The sequence below is a fragment of the Pinus tabuliformis genome, chromosome 9, assembly GCF_031772625.1.
Source record: "Pinus tabuliformis cultivar Carrire ecotype Pingquan chromosome 9, CPIR1, whole genome shotgun sequence".
Lineage (NCBI taxonomy): Eukaryota > Viridiplantae > Streptophyta > Pinopsida > Pinales > Pinaceae > Pinus > Pinus tabuliformis.
The window spans coordinates 3642424-3660804 of NC_142307.1; the positions used below are offsets into that span (position 1 = coordinate 3642424).

An 18381-nucleotide genomic window follows, 5' to 3' on the forward strand; every position below is an offset into this window, starting at 1 on the left:
TGTGAAAGGGAGTTCAAGACACCGAGTAGAAGCGGAATAAATAATGTTAACAATTGCCCAATGACTTGGATGCCAGGAGGCTACAGAGGATATCTATGGATGTTATATCCAACGTAAGGTACTAAGGAGGGCATTCTTGTAGTAACCCGGACACTTAAGTTGAAGATCAAGGCAATGGAGACAAAATGGACTGTAGGCCAGGCAAGCACACATGTTTAAAGTTGAGCGGAAAATAAAGGAAGAGTAAGTGGCCAATAAAATTATGAGCACTTCCCGAATGAATATTCTGAAGAATATGGAGTGGATGAAAAGAAATCCTAACATCTGTAATTTATCCAGTGCTCACTTGGATGATTATGCCTACCAATCTATGCCTACCAATCTTCCTTCCCTTACAAAGACTTATTGAGTCTAAGTTCAGTCGTCCACTTCCTGTTTAACTTGTTTTGGTTGAATTAGTTTGAACTTCGTGCTTTAAATTGGCTTAGTACAGTTTGTGTTATAAAGACTGAGTTTGTATGTACTGATAGATAGCTTTGCGATAGTTTAAATTATCAACCATGGGGAAGAATTTTGTATAGTATTTTAATGTGTTAATAAAAGTTTCCACTTTTTTCCACGCAGCAGATTATTCTATTTCTATTTCCTGTTATAAACGTGTCCTCATCCAAAAGAACAAAGAACTAAGCAGCAAATATGAGATGGATAGTCAAAATTGTGATTATTAAGAAGTTCAGTGATAGTCAAATACTTCAATGTTTAAACGACTACAGAATTGTCACAGCATATTAAAATTGTTGCCCTGAATTCAAATAGAATTCATAAGCATGGTATAGACTGTTTTGAGGGGTAGCCGCAGCTTCTATCCCCAGACTACTGATAGAAAAACCAGAATAACAGAGCACGACAAGGAAACAACTTATATTGTAGCCTAGTTACATTTTCAAGGTACTGTTACAAAATAGATAGATGCTTTGAGTCTGCTTCACATGTACATTTTACCCCTCCATGGAATGTTCTTTTTGCTGCTTAGAGATGGAAACTTCAACTTTCATCTTCTCTGCCTTTGTTGGCAATGTAAGCCCAGGCTCTTCTTGCATAGCAAGCGGAGCTTTGACCAAATGAATACCCTGCTCCAATTCTCTAGCATCCTCTTTAATTTGTTTAGCTTTATTGCCCTTCATCCTATAACCAAGAAAAAGAAAAGCAACACATCATTTTGAAACGATCAGAAGAAGAAAAAAATAAAAGCATGCCCAACATTCTAGTTGACTCATTTAATATTGCAGCTAATGTCAAACATTCGATCATGTTTTTGAGTTTATTTCTATCCACCCTAGCTTAGATATAGCCACAAGTAGACTGATATTAAGAAATATTAGAACGAAGGACATCACAGAAGAGCACCACAGGCATAGTTAGAGATGGGAAAAAGTATCACCCAAAAGAAGGTAAGATTTGAGAATGGACCAATGGTATATACCAGTTCTAATGTATTTGGACAAAGAAATTATAAGCAAAACAATCAGACATAACCAAATAGCTAATTTCAGTTATTAACCTTTAACTCCTCTATAAGGGAAGTTATTGAGAAGAGACAAACCTGTTCTCCCATAATTTGGCCTCCCTGCTAATATGAACTTCCTCAATCTTCTTGATGGCCTTCAAGGTATTTTGAAAAACATTTCTATCATATCTCTCAGGCCTGTTTCTTCTTCTCTCAAACTCAAACGTTGTGTCCTGTTTGTTTCAAAACAACACCATTAATTGAAAATTTCCCATGTCCAATCATCTCATCAAACTAGCTCCATCCATATCCAAATATGGTCTTGAGCATTTGGTATGGCCTGACAAATGAAATGGTTTTACTTTTGTTCTTCAAAATTGATAAGAAAACTACTATTGTCACAAAATTGACCAATCTCAAACTTTATTGTCTAGTAGTTATCTTAGTCCAAAGAGGCCAACCACTGATGAACTAGTGATCTGTTTTACAATTTAGGATGAGAATTGTGGCACAACATGGGCAAACTTGTCAAATGCTCAAAAGAAACCTGAAAGATACCTTAGTAAGCTCTTTTCCATGTAGCTTTCTGTATGCTTTGGTCCACTTCACCTTTCGCGGGTGGAACGGCAAAACCGGAATATCTGCAAAGAGAGAAGTAAAGAGATAAACATTGATTGAATTGTAACAAGCTAGGAAGAAACTGGAAATATTAAACGATATGGCCTTTTTTGACGACTCTGTTGAATTTTTGTAGCTATGGTCAATCTTCATAAATTATATTTTTATCATTGGTTTCCTTGAAACAATAAAATTATTATTTGTCTAGCATGTTCGTCATGCTCATGTATTTGTCAAATGTAAAAAGGCATGTTCATCGTGACTTTATGAAAAGAAAAACTGAATTTATTGTTGATTTATGGCTCCACAAGTTGTCCAAGTCAGCCCTCGTATGATCATGTCGACCTGCCCAAGGAGACACCCATTCCTCCTTCAAAAAGCCTATAGGTAGCTCATTCGTCCTCCATCCAAAAGGCAGTTCAGATCAAAAGTGTTACACGTATATCTCTGTTCTCTAGCGAAGGAAGACAAGAAGATAAGGAGGCTAAAAAGAAGAACAAGTCATCTATCTGCCCTCGCTCAAGTGACTACAGAAAGCCAAGATCAGTCCGAGTTTCTGTGTTGATTTTGAGAGGTGGAATTCGAAGTTTCTGAGGTGAAGTGCGAGTTTTTCTGTGGCAGCTAAAGAGGTCAAAATTCAACCCTAGTACAGACTTGTAGCAGACCTTGACCAAGAGCATTTGTGGACAGTTTGTGGATGTTTTGACTTGGAATTTTGTGGAGCATTGACTTGGAACTTGTTGGACCATCTTGGCCAGTTTGTCTATGATTTCGATCTCTCTTGTTGAATTGATTATCTAAGGAAAAAATTGCTGGGTTTTTACCCCAAGTGGGTTTTCCCAGTGTAAACATTGTGTCCATTCTACGCATTGCGATCTCTACTTTTCTTATTCTTGTATGGTTGAATTTCTGAAGTATATTTGTTTGACGAAGAAGTTGTTAATGCTATAAGAAGACACATAAAACATCAGAAGTAATTATCATGTTCAGAAATTAGTGATAGTCGCTATTGCACTTGAATTTTCATCAGGCTCAGATTCTGCATTGGGTCCCCAGAGTCACACTACGCTGTGCTATAATGCAAAGCCTGGGAACATCTAAAACCGATTTTTAATTTTGTTGTTTTCAGTTTTATTTCTTGCTAGAAAATCTGTGTATAAAAGTACCAAAGTTTTATTTTAGTTCTCTTAAGTATGTTCATGAATATTCTCAAATCTAAGCATCCATGCACCTTGATTTTGAAGTAAAGTTATAATAAGAAAATAAAAAATATAGAGAACAGATTTCAACAAGATAAATCAGATTTTATTTTCTGTTTTTATGATTTTTGTTTCTTTTGAGAATTCAGGTATGTCAGTGCCAACAATTTATAAGTATGTTGCTGGGTATAATTTTCACCGGTTTTCCCTTTGGGGTTTTCCCGCAGACTTTTCAATCCAAAATAATTGTGTCAAATTTTTATCTGTGCATCTATCTTTCAGTTCCTGATTTTACTTCTGAAGCTTATTTTATTTGTGAAAAATGCATCAGTGAATTATTTGGTATTTGTCGTAATCAAATAAATTGCTAATCAGTTAGGAGAATAATTTCTAGTTGGTGCATTTAAAGAAATTTCAGAACTTCCAGTTACAGCTGGTGAACTAGGGCATTGGGGTGTCCTTCAAATTGGAGCCTGTAAACTAGGGCTTTAGAGCCTCTTTCAGTTGGAGCTAAAAATATTGATGTGATTTTATTGAAGACAAATATTAAGATTCAAGAAGCGTCGGTGGTTTTTCTCAAGGAAGGGTTTCCACCTAAAAATCTTGTGTCTACAGTCTTCATTGTCATGCATTGTTGAAACTTGAATGGTGTTGTTTATTGTTCATGAGATGTAATATTGATTTATGTTTGATATAATGCTAATCTTAATTAATGCTCTGTAAAGTTAAAAAATTAACTATTGAAGGAAATACTGATTCACCCCCCCTCTCAGTGTTTCCAACAGGGTGTACTCTTCATAGGACCTCATTTCAGCCCATGTCGTGCACTCCAACCTCGAATCAACAAAGGTTATGGTTCTATTGCCCTTCCTCAAAGACACTGTTTCTAGAACCACTTCTACAACATATCATCCAAGTTGTCTCCTAAATACTCTAGTTTGACTCATTGTCCTATATAGTTCTAAGGTGTGGGGTCCCGAGTTACTAGGGTCAAATTGGTTTTCAACAGAGAGCACAAATCATCCTCCTTTGCCGCAAGTAGTCTGTTATGTAAAAAATTAGTTAGTCTTTAATTTTAGATTTATCATTTAATTTTAGGATTAATTAGACGAAAGGGCACGATCATAAGATCATGCCCTTTCCCCAAAGGGTGCCCGTGGCAGTGTTTAAGCCAGGAAACCCCATTGTAAAAGACATCATCTGTAATTTCATCTCTTTAATAATATATATATATATATATATATATATATATAATTTCTGCGTATCTTAAAGTTCTCTGCTTCATTGGTATCAGAGCCAAGTTCGACATTTCAGGAATTTGGTTCCATTGCTGTTCGCCTTATCCTCCACGGTCAATTCTCTGCTGTGTTACGCTGTATCGTTCACCATATGCCATTCGTCGACCATATGCCAGACCCCCTAGCCGCTGTTCCACTATAATCCGCTATAACCGTCGCCGATTTTTTGAGTGCCGTTGAACTGTGTCACGTCCGTCGCGTTGTTCATCGTCCCTTTCCAACCGACCCTACGTATTCTGGTTAAACTTCCGCGTGGGTCGTTCTGACTACTGCGTGGGTCGTTGCACTCTTGTTGGCTACCGCCATTCCATCGATCCGCAATTTGATCCGTAGGCAAGGTTAAAAGCTGCGGTGATATTCCCTAAATTGTAATTTTTTTGAAAGGTCAAAGGTTCTGTCAGTCAACGTGACTGTTCAGCGTAGAAATATATAATATATATAATATATATTTATATTGGCAAATTATATATATAACGGTTAATTTATATATATATATATATATATATATATAATATAAATATATATAAATTATATATAATATATATTATAAATTTTATAACATATAACTTTAATTTAGTTATAAGTTATATATATATATATATATATAAGTTAATTTAATTAATTAAAATTATTTTAATTAATTAAAAAGTTATATATATATAGAATTTAATTAATTAAATTTATTTTAATTAATTAAAAGTTATATGTATAAAATTTATTTTAGATAAAAAAAAGGGGGAGGAAAAATATTTTAGCTGGCAAATAAATACACGCCCCCGCAAACCCGCTCAATGTCGACAATGACAATGGCGGATTTCCAGAAAAAATTGGTTGACGCAGAGCATAAGATAAATAACAACCACGACGAAGTTAGTAAAAGATTAAATGACGTCGAGAGCAAGCTTGGGGAGCAAGCAGACAAAATAAAAAATCTTCAAGATACGACGAATCGAATAGAAATAAAGATGGAAAATTACCATGTCCAGACAGAAGCAGGGATCAGAGAGGTCTTATCAATGCTGAAAAGTCTGTGTAAAAGGTCGAATTGTACACCCGAACAACTACTAAAAGAAGGTGAAGAGAATCAAGAACACATTTCGTCAGATTCAACTAAGTCCACAGACTCTCATGACAAAGTTGAATCCCCAAAAAAATCAGTGACACCCCACCAAGAAGCGAGTAACACAGCCTTTACAAACAAGCAACTCTGGGATAACTTTACCAATCAACACCCTTTTTTTGCTCAACCAGTAGCAACATACCAGCGACGGGCAAAAGTCGAGATGCCTAAATTCGATGGAAACGAAAAAAACAATGTTGCATGGATAAATAAAGCAGAAGAATACTTTGAGATATATGACATCACTGACGATGACGAAAAGCTCAGACATGCATCCATGAAAATGGAGGGAGAAGCATATAACTGGTATATATGGTGGAAAAAGACAACACATGTCATTAGCTGGAGGAAATTTAAAGATGCATTCTTCAAAAGATTCCAAGGTGTAAAGGAAGAAGAGTTCTTTTCAAAACTCATCAAACTACGACAAAAAGGAAGTGTTGATGAATACACTCAAGAATGGGAGACCTTAGTAACACGAGTACCTGGGTTATCAGAATCTCGTCTAATTCAGTCATACATCTCGGGACTCAAAACCCATTTACAAGCAGAACTTGAGATGCATGACATTACATCTATAGAAGTAGCAAGACGAAAAGCAAAAACAACCGAAAAGAAATCCGAACCAATATTTTGGTCAACAGCGGAAAAAGCTTATGCAAGACGAAGGATAACTCAGTATGTGGACTCAAATAATACAAGATATGTTCCACCATATCGTCGTGAAGATGGAAAATCTAATGTGGAAATGCAAAGGATAAAAGAGGGTAAATGTAAACGCTGTGGTGAGAAGTGGGACCCCAAACATAGATGTGCTAAAGGAAAAGAACCAAAGAACCTATATAATTGTGAAGCAACCAATGATTCAAACAGTGAAGATTATGACGTAGAAGACACAGAAGACGCCCCAGAATTCTCACCAGAACTAGATGATGGAAGTATTCCACAAGTATCATTATCAGCTATGACAGGTATATCACAACCTCAGACCTTAAAGTTAAAAGGACACATAAAGAAGAACAACGTAGTGGTTGTCGTCGACTCTGGAAGCACACACAATTTTTTAGATGCAACCGTGGCAAAGAGACTCAATATCTTTTCGTTTCCCTTACCAAACATGAAAGTGATGGTAGCTAATGGTAGCTAATGGTAAGAAGATCATGCCCTTTCCCCAAAGGGTGCCCGTGGCAGTATTTAAGCCAGGAAACCCCATTGTAAAAGACATCATCTGTAATTTCATCTCTTTAATAAAATATATATATATATATATATATATATATATATATATCTGCGTATATTAAAGTTCTCTGCTTCATAGTCAATCCCCCAACCCATCATCCTTGCAAAGTTTAGAGCTCATACCTTTTAATTTGGGATAATATTTGGCATCATCTCACTATTACACTACATTCCGAGTTTCGCTGATATGGCAAAGGGACAGGAGTGATACTCTTACTTGGCTTATTGATCATTAGAATCCATTGCATCCGTGAGTTCTCTGGCAATTGGGAGAAGGGTGAGACCTCAAGGTTCACCACAACCCCCCCCCCCCCCCCACCTTTTACGAGACATACATGTATTTTTGAAACTGTTAAAATTGGCAACTAGGTCCAAACTTCACATGGGTCATCTTATTTATGACAGCTGATATTTTTCTTGGATTCCTCTCTCCGAGAGGTATAGGATTGATCTAAAGATCATCCGATTCTGACATGTACAAATGAAGATATGAATTTATTTATATTATGGACAAATTGTCAAGGTTGGCCAGCGATCTCATGTAGGCTCAGAAGCCCAACAGTCATGTCTATTTATCCTCAACACTTCCCTATAAATTCATGATGCCTCATCCTCATTTGGACATCACTCATTCACTCACATTCTCTCTCCTCGTCTGACTGGGTATGCATTTCTAGACAGTCTTCTGTCTCACACATGCGAAGGAAAGGACAGAACTCTGTTTGCTACGTTGACAGAACTGCTGGGAGGCTATTTGACTGCGTTGACTTGATGCATTGACCTGTTTTGACTTCAGTTTGGGTGAGGAATCTCTGTCCTAGCAGGCCGCAGATCTGGGACCTCTGTTTTGACCAACGTTGGCTGTACTAGGGCTGGCCACAGGGTTGACTTTCATTGACCAGTTTTTACTAGACTTTTTCGGACTATTTTAGGTTGATTAGACTTGCTGTTGCAGGCTGAAGTTGACTGGGTTTGACCAAGCTAAATTGAGGGTCAAATCTGTCCTGTTGACCAGCGTTGACTTTTCTGGTTAGGGCTCTTTTGCTGTTGTCATAAATTATCAGATTTGTAAATTGTACTATCTCTCTCTCTGCTGAACTATTGAAGAATATAAGAAAAATTGATCAAGGGTTTCCCTACATTGTGGTTTGTTCCTGGCTGGTGCCACATCTTGTGTCCTCTTGTCTTGGCTTGTCTTCTACTATTTATGTTTATGTTCTATCTGCATTTTACAATCATGTTGATGTGATTGCCAATCTAGATATTGATATTGGGCTAATAAAGAAATTGAAGTAAAATTGCTCTAAAGCATAAAACATATCATTATTGTCTAAAATTAACATGGTAACAGAGCTAAGGTGAAGACAAAGCCCAAGCAAGAGTGAAAGAGCGATCACCAAAGACAGTTGGACAAGGACAAAAGGCTCTATGGGTTCCCCATCCCACTTCTCGGCTGAAGACAAGCTCCATGATAAATCTGACTATCATGGATGGAAGATGTTTCTCGATTTGACCTTGGAAGAACAAGAAGTGATGGATTATGTGAAGGGTAAAATCCTTGAGCCTCCTCCAAATGCACCAACTGCTGCGAAGACCAATTACAATAGGGGTGAAGTCAAAGCAAAGAATATTATCAGAGATTCCATTGACAAGCATCTAGTGGCCTACATCTCCGAATTGAAGACCTCCAAGGAAATCTACGACGAGTTGATTAGCATGTTCAAGTTTGTAATGCTAATCAAATTTTATTTCTCAAAAATAAGTTAAAGGATATTATGAAGGGCAAGGACGAGGATATTCAATCCTACTTCTTAAGGATCACTAAGATCAAGAATGATCTACTTTCGATTGGAGAAGTCATTCCTGACAAGGAACTTACTCTCACCACCCTTGGAGGACTCCCACCTGAGTGGTATGTATTTAAAACCACCATACTCAACAATGATCAAATTCTAGGGTTTGAAGAATTGACGTCGATATGCATTCAAGATGAAACAAGAATGGCGGAACAAGAAATGCCTTCTAATAAAAGCAACCCCACTACATTCTCCGCTTTCTAAGGGAGGAAGGAAGGGCGAGTGCTTTGTTTGCAATATGTTTGGCCAGTATGCAAGGGAGTGTCCAAATAGAAGGGACACATCGCATGATGATGATCACAATCATTCCAGGGGCAACTTCAACAACAACGATCAAAGGAATGGCAGGTTCAATGGCAAGGGAAAAAGGAATGTGGGATATCAAAGAAATGGTCGACCCTCCAAGAAAGCAAGGAACTCCAGGAAAAGAATCAAATGTTGTTAACAATAAGCAAAAGGAGTACTATCTTATACCAGCCCTCTCCACTACCCCTCCAATGGACACTTTGGGGAATTGGCTAATTGATAGTGGTGCCTCAAGGCACTTCACCGGGTACAAGGAAGCTCTCTCTAATCTGATAGAAAAGGAGACAAACTTGGATATCATCCTTGGAGACAATGCCACCTATCCCGTGAAGGGAGTAGGGAATGTTACCCTTCAATTGAATCAAGGTAACACTATTCATTTACAAGAAGTACTATATGTACTTGATCTCGAGAAGAACCTGTTGTCCATTTCTGCAATGGAAGACAAAGGATTCAAGGTGGCATTCATCGATGGAAAGGTACGTGTTTGGAAAAGAAATTTTAAAGATGCTTTTACTCTTGGGTTCAAGGTTGACACTTTGTATCAAGTTGGAGGAAGTCCATTGGGAGCCATGTCTCGTGACACATCTCTACAATCTGAACTATGGCACCGGAGGTTTGCCCATTTTCATTATAAGGCCCTACCCGGTGTGAGACAGATGGTGACAAGTATGCCCAAATTCAAAGTAGAGCATGAAGGTGTATGTTTGAGATGTGCCGAAGGAAAGCTTACAAGGGGACCATTCCCTTCAAGTAATAGCAAGACCACAGATATATTGCAATTGATCCACTTTGACATATCTGGTATGATGCCCGTAAACGCTTTGGGAGGATACTTATATTATTTCACCTTTACAGATGATTATTCTCGCAAGACCTGGATCTACTTTTTGAAAAAGAAGGATGAAGTGTTCACCTGGTTCCAACACTTCAAAGCCTTGATCGAAAATCAAGATATTGAGAACTGATAATGAGATCGAGTTCGAATCCAATGAATTCCAAGATTATTGCAGAGAAGCTAGCATTAAGAGAGAGACTACAATGCCATACACTCCCGAGAAAAATGGCGTGGCTGAAAGGAATAATTGCACTATTGTAGAAGTTGTTCGTGCCATGCTTCATGATCAAGGGCTTCCGAAGTTCCTATGGGTTGAAGCTGAAAATACTGTCGTGTATGTTCAAAACCGATGCCCTCATCAAGCATCGAACTCCAAGGCTCCTGAAGAAATGTTCACTGGTAAGAAACCCGATGTCTCTAATTTTAGAATTTTCAGAAGCCCCGTATATTTTCATGTGCCGAAAGATAAAAGAAGCAAATTGGGTGCATTTGGGAAGAAAGGAGTCTTTGTGGGGTATAGTGAAAATTCTAAGGGATATAGAATTTATGTGGCTGGTCAAAGGAAAGTTGAGATAAGTCATGATGTCACCTTCGACGAAGATATAGCCCTCAGAAAGGTCAACAACCTTTCTATCCCAAGGAAGGGCAAAGAAGTTGACACCAGAAAACAGGGTGCAAAAGAAGATGAAACAATCTCTGATATTGATGAACCTATGGATCCTATTGATCCTCCTCCTCAAAAGCCCTCCTCCTCCAAGAGGAGACCCTCATGGCTTAGGGAGACTCTCGAAGATGCCGAGAGACATATTGCACCAAGGGGGACTTTCTATGAAAGCAAGAAGTTGAACAGGTATCGAGGATACTTGACCATCATGAGCACTATCATTCAAAATGAGCCTTCATCATTTGAAAAAGTCGTGAAGCAACACGTATGGAAAGTTGCTATGAATGAAGAATACGAGTCAATTATGAAGAATGATGTCTGGGATGTGGTCCCTAGACCCCAGGACAAATTGGTTGTCACCTCTAAGTGGCTCTACAAAATCAAGCATGGAACCGATGAAAGTGCAGAAAAGTTCAAGGCTCACTTTGTTGCTCGAGGCTTCTCTCAAAAGGAAGGTGTAGATTATGATGATATATTTGTACCTGTTGCCCGATACACCACCATCCACTCGATCATAGCCATTGTTGCCTCGCAAGGATGGAACTTACATCAAATGGATGTCAAGACTACTTTCTTGCATGGTTTGATCAAAGAGGAAGTCTATGTGGAAGAACCCGAGGGGTTTGAGGTTCATGACCGAGAATCTCATGTATGCAAGTTGAAGAAATCTCTTTATGGTTTGAAGCAAGCACCCCGAGCTTGGTATGAGAGGATTGATAGCTATCTGATGAAGTTGAGATTCACTAGAAGTGAAGTCGATCCGAACCTTTACTTCAGGTTGAAAATGATAAACCTCTCATTCTGGTACTTTATGTGGACGACCTCTTTCTGACTGGTGCAGACCCTCTCATTCACAAATGTAAGACGGAGTTGGCTTCTAAATTTGAGATGAAGGACCTAGGATCGATGCACTACTTCATAGGGTTGGAGGTTTGGCAAAAGCTAGGTGGAATTATCCTATCACAAGGAAAATATGTTGTGAAGATATTGGAAAGATTTGGGACGGTAGACTGCAAGCCTGTGACTACCCCGATGGAACTTAACTTTAAGAAGTTATGTGGTAGTGGCATCAAACCTGAATAAGGAAATGCTTATGATTATTGGAGCACTAATGTTCTTGGTGAACTCCTGTCCGGACTTATGTTTTACAGTTAACACATTGAGCCAATATATGGTTGAGCCTCATCAAATGCATTGGATTGGTGCCAAGAATCTTCTGAGATATATTTGGGGCACAACCACTCATGGACTGAGAGATATTGTCGCAGATGTGAGGCTGCATGGTTATTCTGATGTTGATTGGGCTGGTAGTTTGGTGGATCGCAACAACACTTCTGGATGCTATTTTTCTTTGGGTTCTACTTCGATATCCTGGATGAGCAAGAAGCAGAAATTGGTTGCCTTGAGCACCATTGAAGTCGAATACATAGCTGCTAGTATGGCCTCCTGTGAAGCTGTCTGGTTGAGGAAGCTCTTCAGTGCGCTGTTTGGACATGTGTTGGATACCATCGTGACCCTCTACGACAACCAGAGTGGGATCTGATTATCAGAGAATCCTATATTTCATGATCGCTCTAAGCATATAGATATCAGGTGCCACTTTATCTGAGATATGGTACAACAAGGAGCAATAAGGCTCCAGCACATTAGGACTGATGAGCTGGTGCCACATCTTGTGTCCTCTTGTCTTGGCTTGTCTTCTACTGTTTATTTTTATGTTCAATCTGCATTTTACTATCATGTTGATGTGATTTCTGATCTGGATATTGGTATTGGGCTAGTAACGAAATTTAAGTAAAATTGCTCTAAAGCATAGAACATACCATTGTTGTCTAAAATTAACAGAAACCAACTTGGAGATGCAGTACCATGCCTTAGTCGACCTATCCTCCAAGAGTCAAAGGGAATGGTTTGAGACATAGACAGCACAGGGTGCCTCCCGCCCACCAAACCTCCTCCTAGCCACAGCATAACAGACAAAGAATCATCAGTAGCTTCTTCCTTTCAACCTAGATGTTAGGGGTAACTTTCACTCCTCTACTCCCACTCAAGGCCATACAATTGGATTTCCCTATGGTTCCAAAGGACCCGAACAAGGAGAGGCTCACCCCCCTCACCATCAATCATCGGATCCGAGAGATGCTGCCCTCATTGAGCTCATTTTTAGCTCCCCTTTACTTCTTTAGAGTTACACAATCCAGTAGCAAACATAGTCTATATTTCTCATTTTTTGGTCATTTCATGTGATTTTTTACATTCTCTTATTGTAACTTTATTTCATTCTAGTCTTATCTTTAGTCATATTTCTAGTCTTTTTAGCTTTGGAGTTACAATGGAGTTGCATTTGCACTCCAACATGTTTTGTATTTACACCAGATGTATCTTCTAGTCCCATTGACCTACTCTTGTGGTCACTCGATGACATTAATCAAATAATCTTATCTTATCCTTATATGGCCCATTCTCTATGCTAGTATGCTAGTGTCTTCGATCTCTTAGCATCTTTTGGCAATACGATTGAATGTCTCCTCTCTTTTAGATATGCCTTGAACACACCTAGTCACCGTCTACCTAGCAAATAAGAGTTGGACATGATCACTAGAGGGGGCATCCACAAGCAACGTGAGGGTCACTTGGATCAACCCTCAAGGTGGGTTACATCCAAATATGGACTTCTATGCAAAGCACTTCATGGCTATGAGAGATGGACTTATTATTCAACCCCTTGTACATCTCCCCATTAGAGGCACGTTGTTTGGACACCCCTGGGCGACTTTAGAATGGTCTCATATATTACAAATCGAGACTAAGCACCAAATTAGTTGCTCGAACAGGATCTACCAGTTGTGCTATCTCCATGAAGTAGAGATAGAGGAGCATTTCATCTTCCATTAACTAGTTTATTATGAGATATGAGGACAATTCCACTCTCTTCTCCACAATATACAAACACTTGGCCAATTCTTTAGGTACCTCGATCCAAAATGTTTGGCCTTATATATGCAAGACACTCTTCGTCTCTCCGCTTCCATCCTTCAGTCACATCCACTCTAGAGATCAACACCTACTTGACAAATTACTTCCTTTTTAACGGTGCTCCCAAATCTAGGCACCTAGTGGCAGATGGAGATAGATGATTCCAGATCATTGAGGACATAGGGCTCTATTACCATCTCAATGAGATCCTAGCAATAACACCAAACCAAAATCCTCATTCCAACAAACAATACATTGGCCCATTGAATCTTCCAAACCTCAACAATGGACCTTTCCTTCTAAGCAACCAAATAGTTTGCTCTTGAGCTCCTCACCCTACTATTCTTATAGCAAAACATATATGCTAAGTTTTCGCCATTCAGCCTCGAAGGTTGTGAGAGCTCGAGTGGTCCAATATTGCCACTTACACTTGGTACCATAGGCTAATTAAGCCACTCATCTTATACATCTTTCTCCTAGACTGGCGCTGCATTCTTTGGAGATGGTCTTCTAGGGTTTGAGATTAGAATGCTCTTTCATTTCCTAGTTTTGTCTTATATAGGTTTCACTTTAGCACTCTCACTTACAACATTGTACCTAAAACAGTCCCATTAATCTACTTTTGTGGTCATCCTTTTGACATTAATACATTTATCTTATCTACACCCAATATAATCCCAGTTGCAACTTATTTCATTGTCTTTCCCTCATTTAATAGATGTGTTGGTATCTCCACCCCATGACATCGAAAACACATCACCTTACTGAAGTCCACCTTTCTTGTATCTGTACCTTCCTACTGCTTATAGCCTTTCTCGCTACCCTTCTTCGTCTTCCTAATGAGATTAATTACATTTACTTCCCATTGTTGCCCTAAACAAGACTACAATCTAACTTTTCCATGCACAATATCAATCCAAAGCTTTGTGAACTTTAGCAAGTTCTCAAGAGTACAAACACCTTAAACAAAAGGCAACTAGGAAGGAACAAGTTTATTGAAAGAAATGGACACTAACTCCTAATCAATCTATGTTCCAACGACAACTAGCTAATCTTTCAACTCAATGATCCCAGTTAAGTAGCTCATTGTTGATCCAGGTGGATATTGGTGGCCACCCACCTATTCCACCTAGACCTCTAGTTAGTTTCATCAGTTTCCTTGTTTATAGCAGCATTTACTATTTTTAGCAGTTTTTCGGGTCCTGAACTTCCAGAGCAATTTTGACCCCCTAAATGACATTGTTTTGAGGTCCACAATAGGCCCATAGCAGTAGACAAGGGCTTGCCGCAAATCTTATAGTAATTGGAGAGATATTTCCAACGAGGTATCGTACGCGCCAAACAGAGATAATATGACCAAGTTACGACCCCGAGAAGTTGGATGCCGAACTAACCCCAACGGGACCCACAAACTCTTGTCGTTCCATCTATTGGGGTTAGGGGTTTGGCTGTTTAGGGTTTTCCCTTGTTGTTTAATAATAAAAAGGTCCTTGAGCCTCAATGCAACACAGTTCTAAGGTATGTAGCTGCCACATCTCTTCTCAGAATTAAGCTACCATTGCCCGAGCTAGTTTATTTCCATTTCTGTATGTAAGCATATTTCAGTTCTTTGATATTAATGAAATGAAGTTTTATTTCTGCTACATCTCTTTATTTATGTGTATCTCTGTATTTTGTTGCATTCCTGCATAAGTCCAGATCAGTGGTTTGCGCTTTCTCTGTTTTTCTTTGCATGTCCCCAATGAGGTCAGGGTATAAGGAGTTAGGGCTCGAACTGGTTGAACATTAGCAAGACTAGCCTCGCAAACCCCAAGGACCTCCCATGCCAGAAGAAAAAAGAAAAACGCAGGGGCAGAAGATCCTTTCAAAATATTGCTCGAAGAAGCCCTCAAGCGACAAAGAAAAGTGATGATGGATAACTTTGCCCAGATCCTTCGGCGGCTACCCACAGGAAATGCATCTTCATCCAGCAACCACTATGGAGGCACCACTCCTTTTAAGGTACAAGTTAACTTTGACATTCCCATATTTGAAGGCCAGATAGATGCAGACGCCGTAGATAGATGGTTAAATCGGTTGGAAGGATATTTTCAATTAAAAAATTTTCCAATCGGGAAAATATTACTTTTGCACTCCTCAAAGACGCCCCACATGTCAAGGACTAGTGGGAAACCTACTGTGAACAAAAGGATGAGAGGGAATCCTCACTATTTTCAGCCGCACTGATCCAGGTGGATGTTGGTGGCCACCCACCTATCCCACTTGGACCCCCACAACTATCTCTTTTAGTTTTTCAGTTTCTGTAATTGTAGCACAATTTACTATTTTTAGCAGTTTTTCAGGTCCTGAACTTCTGGATCCATTTTGAGGCCCTAAACAACGTTTTTTGGAAAATATAGAAGCATCATGGGTCCATTGACCAATGCCGCTCTTCCCAAAGTTGTAGTGCTCGAATAGATCTTTCTAATGAGCTATTCTATGCGTCAAACGAAGATCGGGTGTCAAAGTTACAACCCCAGGAAGTTGATGTACCAACTTACCCAAGACAAGGCCCACAATTTGGCGTTTCATCTTCTAGGGTTAGGTTTTGGGATGTGAAGGGTTTTCCATTGTTTCTCAACCATAAATAGGCCTTCGAGCCTCATTGTAACATAGTTCAAAGGCATGTAGCCGCCACATCTCTTCTCAGAGATAAGCTACCATCGCCCTAGCTGGTTTATTTCCATTTCTGTTTGTAAGCATATTTCAGTATTTTGCATTAATGAAGTGAAGTATTATTTCCATTGCATCTCTGTATTTATGGTTATCTCTGTAATTTGTTGTGTTCCTGTTTAAATTCGGATCAGTGGTATCAGAGCGGTCTGCTTTTTCTTTGTTTTTCTTTGCATATCCCCAATGAGGTCGAGATATAAGGAGTTAGGGTTTGAACTAGTCGAACCTTTGCAGGACCAGCCTCGCAAATCCCGACGGCCTCCCATGGAAGATGATAGAAAGACTAGGGGGCAGGAGATCCTATCAAATCTTGCTCGAAGAAGCCCTCGAGCGACAAGGAACGCGATGATGGACAGCTTTGCCCAGATCCTTCAGCGACTATCCAAAGGCGACACATCAGCTTCCAATAGCTGCTCTGGAAACGCCACACCCTTTAAGGTATAAGTTAATTTTGAAATCCCCCTCTTCGAGGGTCAAATGGACACAGATGTCGTAGATAAATGGTTAAATTTGCTAGAAGGGTATTTTTCTGCTCATGAATTTTCAAGTCGATTAAAGATTGTTTTCGCTCTTCTCAAAGCAGCCCCCCACGTCAAGGACTGGTGGGAAACCTACTGCGAGTATAAGGATGAAAGTACGGGCTCACTGTTCTCAACTGCACCCACTTGGAATTCATTCCTGGATGCCATCAAGGAGCAGTACTACCTTGTCAAACGCTATGAGGACAAATACATAAAGTGGACCACGCTGCGGCAAGGAAGGGACCAAGATGTGCTGGAGTTCACAAACATTTTTCATACCGTTCGCACACAGTTGGGTATCAAGGACTATGAGCTACATTTGGTACTCAAATACCACGGCTGCCTACAAAGATACATCCAGGAAGAGATGGAGTTCCTGAACATCTCCTCGCTCGGCACAACGTACTGATACGCTATCAAAATCGAGCAGAAGTTTAAACAGAAGAAGTGAGACTTTGGGTCTGTGAATCTGAAGACCAAAGGACAAAGCCAAGGTGGGGTGACCCAAGACAACCCGTCAAAGCCACAATACAAGAACAACACCACAAAGTCAAAGGACACAGGAAAGTGTTGTGAGTTCCATAAGAGCCCCACTCACAACACAAGTGAGTGTCGGACCAAGCAGTGGCTGGTGGCCGAGTTGAAGGCTTCAGAATCAGATGCATGTTCCGACCCTGAGTCAAAACCCGACAAGGGGAATGGAAAAGGGAAGCAGATCATTGATGCAGAGCCCAGTGTCATTGTTGTACCGCCAAGATCCAGAAGAATGAGCCCGAAGACCCAGAGGAGGGGGAGCGTCTTTTCCACTCACAAAAGTGGGTGAAGGGTTCACCGTTGCAATTCATTGTTGACAGTGGGAGCCAGAAGAACCTCATTTCAGCAGAGATCATGAAGCGGTTGGGCCTACCAACTACACCACACTTCAACCATACAGTATCGAGTGGCTTCACCAAGGACGAGATCTCCGAGTTTGCTAGCAGTGTCGCCTTCCCTACAACGTCAAGCCCTTTACAAATGAAGTATTGTGTGATGTTGCACCTCTTGATGTTTGTGATGTATTATTAGGCCAGCCATACTTGTGGAGGCGACATGTTGTGTATGAGTCAAGGCCTCACAGTGTCATTATTTCTTTGTGTAATTCATTATACAGTATACCAAAGGTAGCCCCACCTACCACCACCTCTTTGATCACTACTAAGAAATGCAGCAAGATCATCTCCCAAACCAGGGAATCATTTCCTGTCTGGTTCGCTCCCAAAGTAAGGGGAAGATCATCACCACATCCATAACCCACGCGAAGGGTTCCTCCACGCAGCAACAGCAGTAGAGGGATACGGTCATGAAAGAACACAGGAACAATTTCTCCTCACCCATAGGGGTACCACACAAACTTAAGGTGGGAAACAAAGTCTGGTTTCATCTGCAGAAAGAACGCCTTACAAGAGCCCATCAGAAGCTTCGACCATGCCGACATGGTCCTTATACCATTACCAAGGTTGTGGGAAATAATGCTTTGGAGCACAACAT

The 18381-nt window shown here is 39.8% G+C and overlaps 1 protein-coding gene across 1 annotated transcript in view; it reads right to left on the reverse strand.

Moving 5' to 3' along the window:
• Nucleotides 1-697: 697 nt before the first annotated feature.
• Nucleotides 698-18381, reverse strand: part of LOC149146823 (putative ribosome biogenesis protein RLP24) — a 33089-nt gene continuing 15405 nt past the window's right edge. The window contains exons 2-4 of the mRNA XM_089441634.1: nucleotides 2066-2148; nucleotides 1604-1740; nucleotides 698-1185 (exon numbers count right to left, since the gene is read on the reverse strand). Coding sequence (XP_089297760.1) covers nucleotides 999-1185; nucleotides 1604-1740; nucleotides 2066-2148 — 407 coding nt within the window. The 3' untranslated portion in view covers nucleotides 698-998. The remainder of the gene's footprint in view (nucleotides 1186-1603; nucleotides 1741-2065; nucleotides 2149-18381) is intronic.